This window comes from Labeo rohita, chromosome 4, assembly GCF_022985175.1.
Source record: "Labeo rohita strain BAU-BD-2019 chromosome 4, IGBB_LRoh.1.0, whole genome shotgun sequence".
NCBI lineage: Eukaryota > Metazoa > Chordata > Actinopteri > Cypriniformes > Cyprinidae > Labeo > Labeo rohita.
In genome coordinates, this window is record NC_066872.1 from 8,150,194 (window position 1) to 8,168,573 (window position 18,380).

The following is an 18,380-nucleotide window of genomic DNA, read 5'->3' on the forward strand; positions in this document are numbered from 1 at the left end:
AAAAGGCTTTAATGTAGTTAAAGAGGCTTGCGACCATGACGTAATACAATATGATAAATGTGAAAATATCATTGCATGCATGTACAATTTTGCAGTTTGACATGACAATTTTGACATTCCCTGACATTTGTGTTTTTTTCAGTATCTTAAAAACATATTAATGGCTAAAGTCTGATTACACTTTAATTAGCACAAATTGGGCTACAATAATATGTGAGTGTCACAAGCTTTGTGGTGGGAGAATGAGCAGGCATTGAGCGTAAATCCAATAATGAATATATTTATTAAAGTAAATAAAAAAAAATTATAAACAGACGGAAAACAGCAGGAACCCAGTAACCACGATAAACAAAACACGGGAACCAAGAAAACGGAGGGGTATGACATTACAATCACCGACAGAAACACTAGGGAACAACCAAACTTAAACTAACCAATGGAAAACAAGACAGGTGAAAGTTGAACAATGACGTCACTGACAAGGAACGGAACAGGAAGACCAAATAAGGGAAACACTGGGAAAGGCACACAAAACAGTCCACAGGGTACACATAGTCCTGACAGTGAGCGGCATGAATGTACGTGTTTGTGTTTTTGAGAAAACTACATTTATGCGTGGTTTGACGTGCTGGTATTCGATAATGCAATATATCACGATAATGAATATGCACAATATTGTTATCATGGGCACATCTAAATACTGTGAATAATTATTTATTACAAATTATTCAGATTTTTTTTTAATGCATTTTAAGAATACTTCTCCTTATCAACTAGTACAACACAATGTACAACACCACTGTATGCTGCTTCAGAGACGAATGTGCACTCTCATGTAAACAAGCACGGATGAGAAGCACATGGCAGAACACGTGAAGGAGAAGCGCTGAAAAAAAATACACTCTCATTCACTCTCTTCCAAACTAAGAAGTTTTCATTTGAAAACTCATCTTTTTTCTTTCCGTTTTGGCCTTCTATCCACAGTGTTTTTGTCAAGGAAAATTGAGCTTTTTGAAAACGCTCTAGTGGATAAATTTGAAAATGCTGTTTTCGCTTTGTGGTGTGGACTGCGAAAACGGACTCTTTTGAAAAGATGACGCATGTTTAGTCATGTGACACATATTGTACCAATAAATACTTATACCTGTATTGTGTTTGTTATGTGCTGAACTATTTAATATTTGCTACAGATTTGTTACTTTATACCAAAGTCTTTGCACTCTTTATATCACAGTCCTGCAAAGATGACAGAAAATTTACTCTCGATTGCATGCATGCTGCGGCAAAGCATGAGAGCAGTTGCGTTTTAGATCAAACATACAGTCGGGAGTGAGTGTGACCTGGACACATCAGTACATGGTGAGATATTTTCCTAAATAAAATTAAATGTATACATTTGTTTTCAAATGTATCCAGATTAATGCAGACGTAGCTTCTGACAGCAGATGGCTCTGAAACCCTGGAAACCATATAAGCAAAACAGCTGCATCACTTTCTGAAATATATTTAAATGATTTAAATAGCCATTCAGATATTTGTATTCACTATGGTGTTTATCACAGCACCAAATACTTGCATATGTAGACTTGACAGGCTATTTATTTTCAAACTTTTACATTTAATCTTGATTAATAGCGATTCATTTAAGAAAAAACTAGTTAATAGTTAGTTAATATTTTTAAATCGATTGACACCACTAGTTTTTTTTTTACATTCTTTTGCACTTATAATCTGTGTGAAATTTGTAACTTTACACATTTTTTGTTTTGTTTTATTGTTTAAATGTTCAGTTCTTTTTGTTATAAGAAAAAAAAGTTATTAAACCCGTTATACTGTTTTATGACAACACATTTTTGCAACTAAATTTACATTTTATGTTTATGTATGTGTGTATATATATATATATGTGTGTGTATATGTATATGTGTGTATGTACAGTACTGTGCAAAAGTCTTAGGCCACTAGTATTTTCACCAGCTAAAAAATGGTTTAAGTTAAGTAAGTTATTTCTATCCTTTATTGTAGTGTGTCAGTAAAAAATATCGGTTTACATTTCCAAACATTCTGTTTGCCATTAATTGTAATAACCTAGCGAGATTTTTGTTTGTACAAGGAGTCTGACAACAGCCAGTGCTCCACACTGAGATCTGATCTCACCATAATCCAGTCTGTATCTACAATGACATGAAGAAACAGAAAAATTGAGACAGACTAAATCCAGAAGAACTGTGGCAACATCTCCAAGATGTTTCAAGTAACCTACCTGCAAAGCTACCTGAAAAACTATGCAGAAGTGCACATAGGGCAAAAGCTACTTTAAACGCAAAGGATGGTCACGTCAAATGCTTATTTATTTTAGTTAATAAAAGTTCATTGATAAAGAAAATAATTTATGACGTTGTTTTTGACAGCATCCTCATTTTATGTGCCTAACTGCCTAAAAATTTTAACAGTACTGTAGCTTTGTAGGTATAGGACTCTTAAAGCATCTTGGAGATGTTGCCACAGTTCTTCTGGATTTACTCTGTCTCCGTATTTTCTGTTTCTTAAAATAGACTGGATTGAATGATGGAGAGATCAGATCTCTGTTTGCACAAGGAGTCTGACAACAGCCTGTGCTCCATACAAAAATCTTGCTGGATTATTATAATAGGTTGTTTGCACATGACGTCATTGCTGTGGCGCGAAATGCAGCTGGAGGGCAGGAAGTGATATTTCTCCATAGGAATCACTAGCAGAAACTCAAAAATGCCTATGTTTTGTGTTGTTTATGGATGCTCAAATCGGTCAAACTGAGAAACCACAAAATATCTTTTATCATGTATGAAAATTTTTTGTTCATAAGGGCGGAAAGGCAAGAAATTGACTGAAAAAGTGGCTTGTAAACCTCCGTCTGTGGTCATGAGGAGGTTAAGAAAAGATATAATAACATGTTAAGATATTAATAAAGAAATATATAAAAAGATACAGGGTGAGACAGTGAGAATTCACCTAATGCTAAACGTCACACATAGACACAGTGTAAGATATTATATTTGTAGTTCGAGAGCGTCATTGATTATAACGGAACATTGTGAGATTGCAATAAATTGAAGTGAGTGACAGCTTTTTAGTGACTATATGGAAGCTCTATTTGCTCGCTTTCTATAATCAGTTCGGAATTTGAATAAAAGTTTCTCTTTACATGCTGCTAACAGGACCAATGGCCAAATGTTATTACTGTACAAGAGAAACGTATAGAGAAACGAAAGTCTGTACTGTACAAGAGAAACGTATAAACAGAAAATCACAACATATGTTGGATGTGATCCTTATGTTATGAAGAGGACTGATTTTTCAACTAAATTGAAATAGCTGCCTCAGTTGCCTGTCATCGAGGCGGTGGAAATAAGCAACGCAACTAAGCCTGATAGCAAACTCTTTCGAAAGTGATTCCCACATTTATATGAAGGATGCAGGATATATTTATTTCAAATTCTGAATTAATTATAGCCTAGAAAGTGAGCAAATAGTGCTTTCATATAGTCACTAAAAAGCTGTGACTACAATTGAACCTCTCAAAAGGTTCAATTGTAATCAACTGCAAATATAATATCTTATTTGCATTGTATGTACGTGTGGCCTTTATCATTGCGTGAATTCTCACTGTCTCACCCTGTATCTATTTATATATTTCTTTATATCTTAATATTATTGATCTTTTATTAACCATTCGCACACACAAGCATTGTCTGATTCTCCTTCTGACTGCAGATGCAGGTTTACAAGCCACTTTTCCCAATTTCAGTCAATTTCTTGCCTTTTCCACCTTATGAAACAGCAGATGTTCATACACGATATGAAATAAAATTTCTCGATTTGACCGATTTCCATAAACAACTGAAAACATCTCATTTTGAGATTCTGCTATTGATTCCTATAGAGAAAAATCACTTCCTGCCCTCCAGCTGCATTTCGCGTGTCCTCTGAATCACGTGATTGCAAACAACCTATTAATGGCAAAATGAAGAATGTTTAGAAATGTAAACTAATATTTCCTACTGACACACTACAGCAAAAGATCGACTTTAACTGACTTCAAACCATTTTTTAGCTGATGAACATACTAGTGGGAATATTTAAACCATGTGTGTTACAACTAACCCTGTATTAGTTTGTGCCCCACGCTCCCCTATAAGTTATGTCACAGTAACAATAACAACTAATGCAAGTAGAATAATAAAAGAAAGACTTACTCATGTAAATGATCTCCTTTGCTGGATCAAGCTATCTGTAACGGAGGGAGGGAGACGAGAGACGAGCGGATCCATATGCATGCTTTTATTGATAATTCCAGACAAAGACATGGTCGTACAGGCAGGGTCGAGACGGGAGCAGACAGGTATATCACAGGCAAAGGAAGAGAGCGTAATCCAAAATAAACAAGAGCGATAGTCCGAAAAGGCAGGCGGCGTAAGGTCGAAAAACGGGATGGGCCAGGCAAGAGAACTAAACACTGGGAATCAAGGAAACTAGGAGAACATGAACACTGGGAATACAACGATAAACACAATCCAATACTCGGCAGTGAGTGACAGGAAGACCGGGGTATTTATACTGTCTCTGATTGGTCACAGGAGTCGACGCAATAGGCGCAATGGGTGATGGGAGTAGTAGTCCGGGGTGCAAAGCAACAGTCTGTGAGAAGTGACAGGGTGAGAGCGACATCTGGCGGGGAGCGGACCGCAGGACACGACCAGATTCGTAACACTATCAGTCACATCTTGTTCCTCTCAGTGCATCTTCTTCCAGAAATGAACAGTAGCTGAGATGAACTTGAAGAAAAGTCTCACTGCTTTTTTATGTGGGCGTTTACATGCAGCGTATCTCACGTGGCCTATTGTAATATCAATAGCGCGAACAGAACATGCTCGTGATCTAATTAGAGATAATGAGCTCAAAGGGAAAAAACAGGACATTGTGTTGGTTTTTTTTACAGATTCCTTTATCACAAAGTATTTATTTTTGACAAAACTTACTTCATTTAAAAATAGACACCTCAAGCTTTCGATAGACATATCTCTCATGTCTGTGTGTGGAGTATTTGTTAAGTTTTAGTTCATTTTAATTATGCATTTCTAAATGAAGATGACAGATAGCACACCCTGTTTGTTTTCTTTATTTAACAAAAGCACAAGGTTTTGTTGTTATTATGAGTGTATACAAATAAAATGTAGACCCTTTACGGATATGATTAATGTATTGCTCTTATCTGTACAGTAGTAATACTCTGACGGAGTAATTGAAGTTCCTTTAGGGTAGTGTTTCTCAATGGGGGTGTTTGGACAGCATCGGCGGGCTCTGAAAGCAATATTTTTTAAAGGGGGCGTTGAAGCGTGTGGAATCCCGCAGGCAGAAATAGAACGTGGCATCCGTTTACTGTAGCGCTCGCGCTCAGTTGTTACTCAACGACTGATTATAACGGGATCTATGTGCTTTAACACAACGTGTCATGCCGTTCGCGGCCAGTATAGTAGGGGTGTTCGCCTCTAGTTTACACCAATACTCGCGCTCCTAGACTTGACGGTGTATCATTTCCTTAGCAACGACTTCAGTACTTTAGTGTTTGCTTGACTTTCTGTAGCGCAACTGCTGCGTCAAAACAATAGCAATCATTTAGACACGATAAAGCAAGAGATGTTTTTTCTTGTTTAAAATTAATAATACTTTTTGTTTTCTAATAATAATTATACTTCAAATAATAAATAAAAAATGTGATGAATGTCATGTGCCATTTAACCCTTTCACACGTGAGTTTAAAATACTCTATCTGAGCCCCCAGAGTGAGTTTTTTTTAGGCAACCATTATTTAGAACGTATAGCCTTATTGTTTCCATGGTGACGCATTGTGTTTGTCACGTGACACAACGCAGCCACAATAGCGCTGTATGACACATGTATCACTTTTATATAGTTTTTCCCTTTTTATTATAAATATTGACAAACGTGCTCACTGTATTATGAAATATCTGATATTCCGGTTCTGAAATATGTGCAAGTAAATGTATTTGGAGGTTTAAACACTTTTTTAATGAGCGTGTTAGTTGATCTATGCCGAGTGAAGGGCGCCGCCATGTTAGTTCGCGCTGAATCCAAACTATGGGATTTACAAAACGCAAATTCATCCTCTACTCCCGAAAAACATTAAAGTAAGTCTCTGGTGAGCTTGGAGAAGAGCATAGTAAACTTTATAGTTACCTACACAATGTGTATATGATATCAATACAATATGTCGTCAGATAACAATTGTAAGGATCATTAATGCCGCTGCCATAGACATTGGCGTGTATTTTGCAAACTATAAATGCATCGTTTTACTAGGACGTATGTGTATGTAAATGTCTGGAACCTAAAATAAGCATTATATGGTTGAAAACACGGAATAGTTGCGATAATATGACAAGCGTTTATATTTACAAAATACATTTAAGTTGCTCAGTGAAAACTTTGGAATCTTTTCTTTGTACTTTTGTCAATGAAATAAAAGTTAAATAGAATGAACAAATCACAGATTTTATCATTTTACAAGATGTCCCAACTTTTCTAGAATTAGGGTTGTACGTAGTTTTTTTTTTTTAAAGTAAACTTTGAAATATTCTCACAAAATATATGAAATATAGTAAAGTAGGGTTTACATTTCTTCTATTTGCATGAGTAAATGTGATATTTACTCACCAAAATAATGTCCATTGTGTCTTTTTATTTAGTCTTTTTAAATTTGACTGTTGTTGGGGCAACAAGATATGCATCTCAACAACACTGAAGCTGTAGCAATGAAAACCACCAACATGCTTAAAAACTCTGTAAATGAATGTTATTACACTTATTTTAAAATAATTTACTGTAAAAAAGTACTTCACTGTCTTTTTTGATCAATTCAATGCATCCATGAAATAAAGTAATAAAGTATTTTCCTAAAAATCATAATGCCCATACATTTGAATTACTGTAAATATAATAACAGTCCTCATTATAAACACAAAATAGTAATAATCAACTTTAATATTCAGTGAGGATAATTGGACTACGATTTATTTGATGGGGGGGTGACCTGGATAATGGGTAGGGGGGCGCTGGCCCAAAAAAGGTTGAGAACCACTGCTTTAGGGGTTTCAGAAAAACTGCCACAAACTGCACCAGGGCATTTGTCGACCCCAGAGGGTTAAGAAGCAGTCTTTTACTTTACTTCTACATTTAGCTTAAACCATCTGTTTACCATCTTTTTCTCGGTACTCTCATCATTTTTACTGCATGCACCTTTGTAGTCCTGCTGATGCAGTGAGTATAAACCAGGCTATACAGCTGAAGTGCTCACACTGAAGTGAAGTCTCTTCACATGATCAGCAAAATCTGATGCTGTACTCTGCTGCGGCTCTGCAGCAAGCACTGTATGGAGCAGAGCAGACCATGTAGCCACAAAGGGCATCCTATGTGTATATCACTTTCTTCTTTTAGACGAATCCAATCAGTGTTAAAGTAAAAATTGCCCTTGCTCTTCCAACCTTTACAATGGCCATGGGCAGGTGCTTTGTAAAAGAAAAATAAGAAAAAAAGAAATATTCCTGCAGCTGGGGTGCCAGAAAAAAACATGTAAAATTAAATGTAATTAAAATGCAATTTGTTCCTGTAATTTTTTTTTTTTTTTTTATATTTAAGACTACAAGGCTTTTCCTTCACATTTATTATGTAACATTTAAAGATTACATTTTCACTTTTTTTTTTTTTTACAGAGTGAGCATTAAATGTTGTATCACATCAATGTGTCATCAATGCAGTAGGATGCATATTGAGTAATTTTACATTTCCAAAACAGTATAGACCTTTACATGTTACTTTCATACATTAACATTATCACATAGATGAGACAATTTACTTTTTCTAAAATAGTACTGCACATTTTTAAATGTGCAATTTTTCAACAACAGAGCATGTGTCAAGGGCCTAAAAGTCCATATCCTGGTTTATACTCTATTATACTCTATTTGGTTCAACTTTAACGCTTGGAAATGTAAAGCATCAGACACTACATTTAAAAGCAAACCAAACAGACATCAAACAGACATCATATGGTTTTGACAATCAAGGTATCTGGTCACATCACCAAATACACATTACACTTAAGGCATCACATGAGGTTGTATTTTCAGTGGCAACAAATTCATACTGAAGCCAAATTAAAAAAAAAAAAAAAAAAATAGTTCAAAGTCAAATGCAGAAGCTTTTTTTTTCTGATTTGGCCTTAATTTTGTGGTGACCATATTGAAAAATATTCAGTAAAGGCCTAATTCACACCAAAGAAAATAACTATAACTATAAAGTTTTAATTACCATAGGTGACTATTTTTTTCTTTTACTGAACAATAAAAACATTGACAGCTAATCAGTAATAAAGAGGTCAAGCATTTAAAGCAGCAGATTATTTCCTGCAGCAAGTCAAGTCACCATTATTTATATAGTGCTAAAGATTGAGTCAAAGCAGCTTTACAGTATTAAACAGGAAAACAGTGTGTTAAAGAAACCAAAACTCCATCATTCTCCAGACAAAACCAACAGTTTAAGACTAGGCTGCAACAAAGTCAGATTGTGCAGAGGACTCATTAGGTTCCCGTGGTCTTGTCCTGATGGCCGTCTAGGTGACGAGGTCTTCACTGACATTCAGGGCTGTAGAGGTCGTCTCTAGGTGCTGATCCACCATCTGATCTGGGTACAGACTGGATCTGGTGGCTACGGTGACCTTGGAATGAGAACAAATCAGACCAATATTAGCGTAGATGCTATTCTTCTCACGATGTAACAAGTACATTGGGGTTATGGGAAGTGTTCCTAGTTCCAGTTGACCTAATTAATGCAGCCTAACAATCCTTTAACAGATTTGAAGAATAGAAATGTGTTAGTGTTATGTGTGACCGCTCAGAATTAACTGAATGTTATCATCCCTTTTGTGGGCTTCAGGTACACACTCTGTTTCTTCAGACAGCATTATTCTCCTTGCTCTGAGTTTGTATTTGAGGAGCTGGTGCCATGACTGCAAACATAGACAGTAAAAACAGATCAGATCAAAAGGAAAACCTCCCATTCTAAAAATGTATATAAACAGAAATGACAAACTTCTGATCATTAGAACTTCTGAGATATCTCACACCTGTAAGGTCTTTTCACATAATGTCAAGTCTGTAAAGTAACTTACATAGCCATTTCCTTCCAGATGCATGAGATGTAAACAACTTTTAATCAGTTTTATTACTTACAAATACTTTAAATGAATATTAGTGAAGCAAAGGTGAACAAATTGTAAAAAAGTTAATGTAACTGACTTACATGTGGTCTATTCTTGGAGGATTCCTGAAGTGTCTTTATCAGAGTCTGAGAATTTCAGGGAAAGAGGGAATGACAAAACCAGCACACATTAAATTCAACCTGAATCATTATAATTACCAATGTACGTATTGAGACATTACTTAAATTTATATTTAACATTTCTTTTGTTTAAGACAAATGGCATTTTGATGTCATTCTGTTGGTACTGGTTCAAGAATAACGACCTCCATCTCAATAAATCAGTTGAATTGGGTCTGTTTTATCTTGTTCTCATTATCCTCATCCACCTTAATATATGCATGAGAAGAAGGATGGTTGCTTTTCTAATATGAAAGTTGCATTATGTACAAATTAAAACACATACTTGTAGTCTTGATTGGTGAAAATCTCTTCACTTGTACTTTATGATGTGAAGGAAACTCTCTTGTACATGTTTATGATGATTTGCATCTTCTAGATGGGTGAGATGTGAAAAACTATTTCAGGTAATGTGCCTCGTTTCTGTGAAGCCCTTGATGATGTGCATGACCTTTTAGAGTTTTTCAGAGAAACACCAAAACTAATACAATTATAATGTAATATATCATCCATATAATATAATATATAATATTAGCCGTGTGTGAATTAACATAAGTTACGTCTCTGAGTCTGTGCGTCTCTCAAAAGTGTTCGGCAGCAGTGTCTCTACTAATAGTGAAACTTTTAAAGTTCATTTTCTTCAGGAACAGCGCTGTTGTTACCTCACTTGTGAGAAGTCGTGTAGTTTTTAAGTTGTTAAACTGATCAAATCATCAGAGCAGTGCTAATAACATTAACGTGTGTGTTAACGTGTGTGTAAACTGTATGTGTGTGTGTCTGTAAGAGAGAGACAGAGTAAGAGAGTGGGTGCTTTCCGTACATAATTAAAATTTTGTGGCAAAATGTGGAAATAATCTGTTGTTTTTATCCCATTGTTTATTGTATTTATTTGTTCGGCCAGTGTCGTTGTGGGTTTTGGTTATTTTACTGTTGTAAGACCTTTGAAATAAATGAAATGGTGTGGCGTAGTGATATGGACATGTAATGCGGTCAAGAGCTGCCTGGAACTACGTTCGCCGCGTGTTTCCCTGAAAATAATGCACACCTTACAACGTTTGTCAGCCAATCAGATTCAGCCATTCAACGGCCCCGTAATATAAATAAATATAATCACAGACATCTTTAAATTATAACATTTTCATGATTTTAGCTTGCCCTTGAAATAAGCAGCTCACGTAACTTATGTGCAGAGAGACACAATACAAGCATGTGAGTGTATGGGACACGATCATTAATCCAATTATGATACGATATTTAAAGAAGTGATTGGTAAGGAAGGATGTAACTCATATGGGAGCAGAAATCACCTTTGACTGGGTTACACTGTTTTTTTTAATGCTACAAAAAAATTTATTGATTGATTTGTTTGTCATGTTATTTTACATAGAACATGTACATTTATGGTCTATTTCTGTCATTTTACCATTTTTTCCTGTGTTTCAAAAATACAGAAAAAGCCTGTAGAAAAATACAGAAATATTCTGTAAAATTGCAGTTTTTTTGACAGTGTACTGAATGTCCAGATACACAGTCCTACTAGCAATCACCTCATGTACCCTAGCAACTACATAGCAACAGTCTAGCAACCAGCTCAAGTACCTTAGCAACTGCATAGCAACAGTTTGTTTACTGACTGAATGTGTGTGTTTTCTAGTGTTCATTATGGAGGAAAATCCAGGATTACAGCAGGACCGAAGAAATGTATGTTTACACACACACACAACACACACACACACACACACACACACACACACACACACACACACACACACACACACACACAGCTGTAGTGATTGTTGTTGTGTTATAAATGTGTTTGTTCTTGTGTTCAGATGCCCGTTTTCTCACACTGGATCCAAACACAGCAAACATTGAACTCATTCTGTCTGAGAGGAACAGAACAGTGACAAACGAGTACAAGAATCAGTCGTATCCTGATCATCCAGACAGATTTGATTATTATCCTGAGGTGTTGTGTAGAGAGAGTGTGTGTGGACGCTGTTACTGGGAGATTGAGTGGAGTGGACGTGTGTTAATATCAGTGTCATATAAGAGCATCAGCAGGAAGGAACGGGGTAATGAGTGTGTGTTTGGACGTAATGATCAGTCCTGGAGTTTGATCTGCTCTCCTAACAGATACTCATTCAGACACAATAACATACGGACTGATCTCCCTGTGAAGCCCATCAGCAGGAGAATAGGAGTGAATGATGATGATGATGATGATGATGATGATTATGATGATTATGATGATGATGATTATTATGATTATTATGATTATTATGATGATGATGATGTCAGGAGAATAGGAGTGTATGTGGATGTGAGTGCAGGAACTCTGTCCTTCTACAGCGTCTCTGACACAATGAGTCTCATCCACACAGAACAGATCACATTCACTCAGACGCTCTATCCTGGGTTTAGTGTTTATCCTGGATCATCAGTGAAACTGTGTTGGTGAATGAGAATAGACTGATGAGAGATTGTACCCATAATGCTTTGAGCTGATGATGAATCAGTAACAGTGAGATGTTATAGAGTCTCTTCATCACATGAATATGAACATGAATCAGAATAAATGTGTGTGATAAATCCTCATATAGACAGTAAGATCAGTGTGTGTGTAAGTATATTTGTGTTTTATTGTCGTGTCTCATCAATCATTTGTTTTATTATGATCAAAATCATCTTTCAGTTGAATACAAACATGATTCATGAACATGTCATTCATTTCTTTCTATTGTATATACTGTATATACTAACGTTAATTGTCATAATATTAAAGAAAAATACCATAAATATTTTGTTTTTTATTATTATTATTATTATTATTATTATTATTATTATTAAATTATTTAATTTATTATTAAAACTTTTACAGTACAACTGAATTATTGCAATCAATAACAGGTCAAATTGCATAATTGGTGGCGCTATATCTCAGCTTCCTTTGAGGGTACGTTAAAAATTCCACTGGGGCCTTGTTCCCAACCCACCTGGCTATCACCATACAAAATTACAATAATTTCTACGGTAGCAATTTTAAATTATGGACCCATGAACTTGACAGATATGACAATTCAGTAAGAGGGCAAATTGCATTATTGACCCAATTGGTGGCGCTGTATCTCAGCTGCCCTTGAGGGTGTTTTAAAAATTCCTCTGGGGGCTTATTCCCAAGGCACTTGTCACCATACACAATTACAATCATTTTGACCATAGCATTTTGAAATTATGGGCCCATGAATTTGACATATGTGACAACATAGTCAAGGTATTGGATTCATGGCCCAAATGGAGGGGCTATAGCTCACAAGCACTGGGTATAAGCCCCCAGTGAAACTTTCAGCACACCCTCAAGGACACCTGAAACATAATGCCACCAGTTGGGCCAATAATGCAATTTTACCTGTTACTGAACTTTCATGTCAAATTCATGGGTCCATAACTTCAAAATGTCACACCATGACGTGGACATTTCCTCCACAATTTCTAGACTGAGTGTTAGACGTCCGTCTGCTGGTTTTGAATTCACTCTGCTGCTTATGATTGTGATGTAATGCATTGACAGCACCCACTGCATTTTGTTCAGAGATTTCTAGTGTTCTGCCATGATCTAGCAAAGCTTCAAAAGTCAAGTCTGGTTCTCTGAGTGCTTTTCTACGCAGCCTGGATGAAGTGCAGCTTTGTATCAACTGTCCCTTTATCTCACAGTCTAATTTGTTCTAGTTTGGTACGTTTGGTACGTGATAAATGAGGTACTGCATTTTTATTTTATTTTTTTTAGGAGAAAAATAGCCATTTAGTTTCATTTTTGTTTCTAAATAGCTGTTTTCTTCTGCTGCAAATGTGTCATGGATGTCATGCACACAACAAAACCGCTTTATTTCTAGCATCGCCAGTATTGTTCATAGCAACAAGAAAGTCTTCAAAACGCTGTATGCATTTATTCCACCGAGTCCTAACAAACTGGGGTCCGTTTCTGTGTCAAACGGCTGGATGGGTTCATGATTCATCACTTATTGCATGGCTATGGCTTTGTATATGGGCTGTGTGCACTCACTCACACTTGCTTGAAAGACACGCTGAGATCACATTTATATCCTTGTCGCCATTGCAGTGTTTCTCCGTGTAATATTATCTTCAACATACATGCTTGTGGAGACGCTAGCAGACGGGAATACTGGAACACTAACAAACTTTTATCTCTGCGGTTGCACACTATCACATGCATTCCATGGGACGGGCGTCACATCCTGTGTCATCACAGGTCAAACCAAATACATGACGTGTGTGTTCACTGCTGTGTGTGTGCACTTGGATTGGTTAAATGCAGAGCACAAATTCTGAGTATGGGTCAACATACTTGGCCACACTTTCCTTTTTTTCCTTTCCTTTGTGTACAGTGGCCTGGACACTGACGCCAACACCCTGAGGGGAGCTGCTCACAAACAGAAAATAGAAGGGTTTTCCTGTCCATCTCAGCATTTGCTGTTTGGCTAAAGTGGAAAGAGACTTAACAGGAAGTCCAGTCATTTTGTTCTGATTTCAAAGACTAAGGGTCAGTCATGGCCTAATGGTTAGAGAGTCGGGCTTGTAACCCGATGGTTGCCGGTTAGAGATAGACCCCCCCTCAGCAAATGATATATTTTATAACAACTTACAGAAATTTTAAAGGAATGTAATCTGACAAAGAAATAATTGTTATGGGTGATTTTAACTTGAACTGGGAGGATAAAATCTATTAAAGATAAAAATCTTTTAAATCAGGTAATTAAAGGAGCCACAAGAATCACTAAATCCTCAAAGACACAGCTAGACCTGATATTTACAAACAAACCTGAAAGCATAATCAAGAGTTATAATCTGATCACAACCATGGTTGCTCGGACATTGACTAAAACAGATTTAAAAGTAATGTGACAACTTCTACTAATGTTTTCTGTTGTACACCTAAAGGAAAGCTAGTACAGTTCAATGAGGAAATAGCTAGTTTAAAGAATTAATTCTGTTAGTGACAAATTCACTACAAATGTTCAGAAAAAAACTCAAGCATAAAAAAAAATAATCTACTTTGGTTTAATGAGAACTTATGGAAGCTGATGAAGAACAGAGATTCTGCATTAAAGACTGCTATTAAGTCAGGAAGGGATACTGACAGGCTTTGTTATAAAGGACTGCGGAATAAAGTTATTCGAGAGTTGAGAGTCGCTAAATCAAGTTATCTTTACCAATTGAATGTGGCTAAAGGAAACAGCAGATTGATTTGGAAAAAAAATGTCAACAGCCTTCTGCAGGAGGATACAAATTCTCCACGAGATCTTAAGATCAAAGTTCAAGGAAATTTAATTCTAATTCTATTTTTCTATTTCTACTACTTTTAATTTTTTAGCAATTCTGTTAATGAACTGCAGAACAATTTTGTAAAAAGTGAAAGAAATATTCTGCCTTCTGATGTTGATAGCCAAGGTTTTAACTTAGTCATAACTAATGAAACGCAGGTTAATAAAGTCATCAGTTTACTAAAAAATACTAAATGTAGGGATGTTCATCAATTTGACACCAAGATTCTCAAAACTCATAAAGATACTTTAGCTCCTGTTATTTCTCATCTAATTAATTTATCATTTGATTACAGTGTTTTTCCTACAGCATGGAAGCAAGCTATTGTTTCTCCCGTCTTTAAATCTGGGGATCACTTTGAGGTTAGCAACTATAGACCTATCAGCATACTGACAGTTGCTTCAAAGGTTGCAGATAAGGTCGTTCTTGAACAACTGAAAAATCTTATTTTAATACAGCTAAGGTTGGTCTACACTGTATGCAATTTGGTTTTAGAGTAAATCATTCTACTGAAACAGCTACTTTACATTTAACAAAGCAAACAAAATCTAGGCTTGATAAAGGAGGAACAGCTGGTGCTATATTTTTAGATCTGCGTAAAGCCTCCGACACGGTCAGTGTTGGGGAGAAACTAGTTACATGTAACAGAATTATATAATTTAATTACAAAATAAATGTAAGTGTAATTAGTTACAGTTACTGAGAAAAAAAAATGTGTAATTAAATTACAGTTAATTTTGAAAATGTTAATGATTACAGAGGGGGCTACACACACACACACACACACACACACAGATTTAATTGACTTCTTTCATAAATTGCATTGACTGCTCTAAAATGAGACACAAATGTTTCAGGAGTTTAGTACACAGAATAGGACACATGCTTATTCTTAACTCTTTTATTTCCTATTTGAGTTTATGCATATACTTTAGTTTTTAAGGTTAATTGTTTTTTCTAAGGCATTGTTTAGATGGCAGTGTTTCCTGTCATAACTATGCAAACATTTGATTTCAAAACCAGTATCATAGCTATTAAACTATTTCTTGTTATGATTTTAACTCTGTATTTAACCTCAGAATGGTCTCAAAGTATATAATAATTACACTAGTGCGTTTTCGATTTAAAACGCATAACTTTTGCTATGGTTATGCATGTCATTTACATTACTCTGGCGTTTTCGACCCTCAAAAACGAAGACTTCTGAAAACGATGTTGTGGTTGCTCACATTCTCTCTGCGTATCCTTGATGACTATGTAAACAATAACATCATGCTCATTGTTGTACCCATAGATAAGTATAGGTAGATTCCCCATTCGACCGCTCCAAGCACGTAGATGCATCCGCCATCTAAATAATAGGGAATCTACCTAGACATATCTATGGTTGTACCTGCACGAATGGTCATGTGAAATGCGTTTTTGGTTGTGTAGTGTAGATGGAGATGAAACACAGTGAAAACACCAGTGTAAACGAGGATTGTTCTCATTTTAAAATGCTGTTTTGAAACAAAAATGCACTACTGTAAACAGAGCCTTAAATTAAGTTATTACATGACTCTGTGGAATGCTTGACTCTGATTGGTCATTTATGACATTACAAGGTGTGTTATTCCCCAATAACAACTGCTAAAAGCTAATAACACACACTCATCTGGGCAACTTAAGTCGGCACTATACGCTTGATAGTTTTTCTTGGTGGAAGTTTTGTGTTTAGTTAGCTAATAAAATATTACATTTCAGTTCAATATTATGTGTACAATTTCTTCATTCTGTCATCCTGGTATCGTGGACTCACTCTATTGTTTCAGACAAACGCGGCTGCTGCTGCCATTTTTTTTTTTTTTTTACAATGTAATGGATTATAAGATAACTAACAAACTAGCACTGTAAGTACTAGTACTTAATTATTTATGTGGTGAAATGTTTTCAAATAAAATGTGACTGCACTGTATCTCTTAAATGTCGGTCTAGTTTGAACTAGCCACTGCTAACAATTGATTTCTTCACAGAAGCTTTATAAGTAGTGTAATACGTTACATAATAAACTAATTGAAAAGTGACACTACGCATTACATTTAAAATAGAGTAACTTGTAATCTGTAACCTATTACATTTTCAAAGTAACCTTCCCAACACTGAACCCAACACATGGTGAAATTTTGTATGTTTTGATCCCATATGAAAGCTGGGTTCAAGCCCTTTCCAAACCTGTGAACGTAACTAAAGTTATGGTTATCTTAAGTTGGCTGATACCGATGATTTTCAATAATGTAATTTTGAGAAAGACGGGTTTAAAGTGAGACGGGTTTCACTTCCACTTCACGTTGTTTATGATGGGTATAGTTTCCAAACTTTTGTATGTTTAGACAGCACGAATAATGTGCCTTATAGCTATTAGAAAAGCGAGCACAGCGCAACTGTTCAACTTCACACACTGTGCATTTAACAGACTGTCATCAGACTCCTCCTCTTTAGTAACTTCATCATCTGATCCTTCATCTCTGGATGTGAAATAGTCCATTATAACATGGTTTAGGTCACTGACATCACCAAGATTGAGCAGATTGAGACAAGTAAGATGGTTTAAGTGAGCAGCTGCAGTACTTCAGACTGTGGTGTTGTGCTCCACCATCTCACCATATTAAAAATAAATAAATAAAAAAACTTTGCATGGCATAGTTTACACAGGACTGGCGGAGAATGTGCATTAATACACTTTTATTAAATATGTTACGTGGTTTATTTTGATAGGTTAACTGTTTTTGTGGTGTTAAAGGAACCTCAGCAGTGTGTTCTTACCAGAAGAGAAAGACACAGTCATTTCTGATTGCTGCAATAAATCACTATTTTTCTGCACTAAACAAGTGAATTTTACCAAGATTTTTTCAGAGATGATAGACAAGATGTTATAGAATAATAATTTAATGAAAACCTAATTTTGACAAAATATTAAAATTCAACCTATATTTTGCATTTCCTGAAAATGTCCCAGCGTGACAAATGACGGGTTTTCCTAGATCACATCACACACACACACACACACACACACACACATATATGTTTTGTTATTATTATTATTTATTTGTATGTATGTGTGTGTGTGTGTGTGTGTGTGTGTGTGTGTGTGTGGATGTGTGTTATGTTTGCACCAAAGTCTATATCATGGCAATAACAGTACATTTAGAATGTAGTGACAAAAAAACTACTAACTATTACTATTATTACTATCTGACTACATCTATTAAGTGTGTGTGTGTTTTTTTCTGAGTAGATTATATTACATTGTCTTGAGTTAAAAATCAACAACAAGAAAAAAATATATATATTTTTCTTTTTGAAGGAATACTACTATACACACTAACAATTTGCATCTACAGCATCAGTCTCTTGCTTTTTCTAGCCCTAACAAATTCATCCATATCTAAGCTACTAGTGATGGACTTCTCATGGGCCAGAATCACTAAATGGCTCTTTCTTGGGTGTGACATGCAGCAATGAAAATGGTCAGAACCTGGAGATCTCATATGATGCTGAGGACATGCCAATGACAAGAGCAGTTACATACAATTTATGTAGCTTTGGAAAGGCTACTTTGTACA

General features: G+C 35.7%; 2 protein-coding genes across 3 annotated transcripts in view; both read left to right on the forward strand.

Moving 5' to 3' along the window:
• Window positions 1–18,380, forward strand: part of LOC127164128 (protein NLRC3) — a 551,968-nt gene that overhangs the window by 290,130 nt on the left and 243,458 nt on the right. The gene's annotated exons all lie outside the window — the stretch shown is intronic.
• Window positions 5,683–12,238, forward strand: LOC127164133 (stonustoxin subunit alpha). Its single transcript, XM_051107863.1, has 2 exons — window positions 5,683–11,136; window positions 11,268–12,238. Exons 1-2 carry the CDS (start codon window positions 11,073–11,075, stop codon window positions 11,894–11,896), a joined length of 693 nt encoding a protein of 230 aa, XP_050963820.1. The 5' UTR covers window positions 5,683–11,072; the 3' UTR covers window positions 11,897–12,238.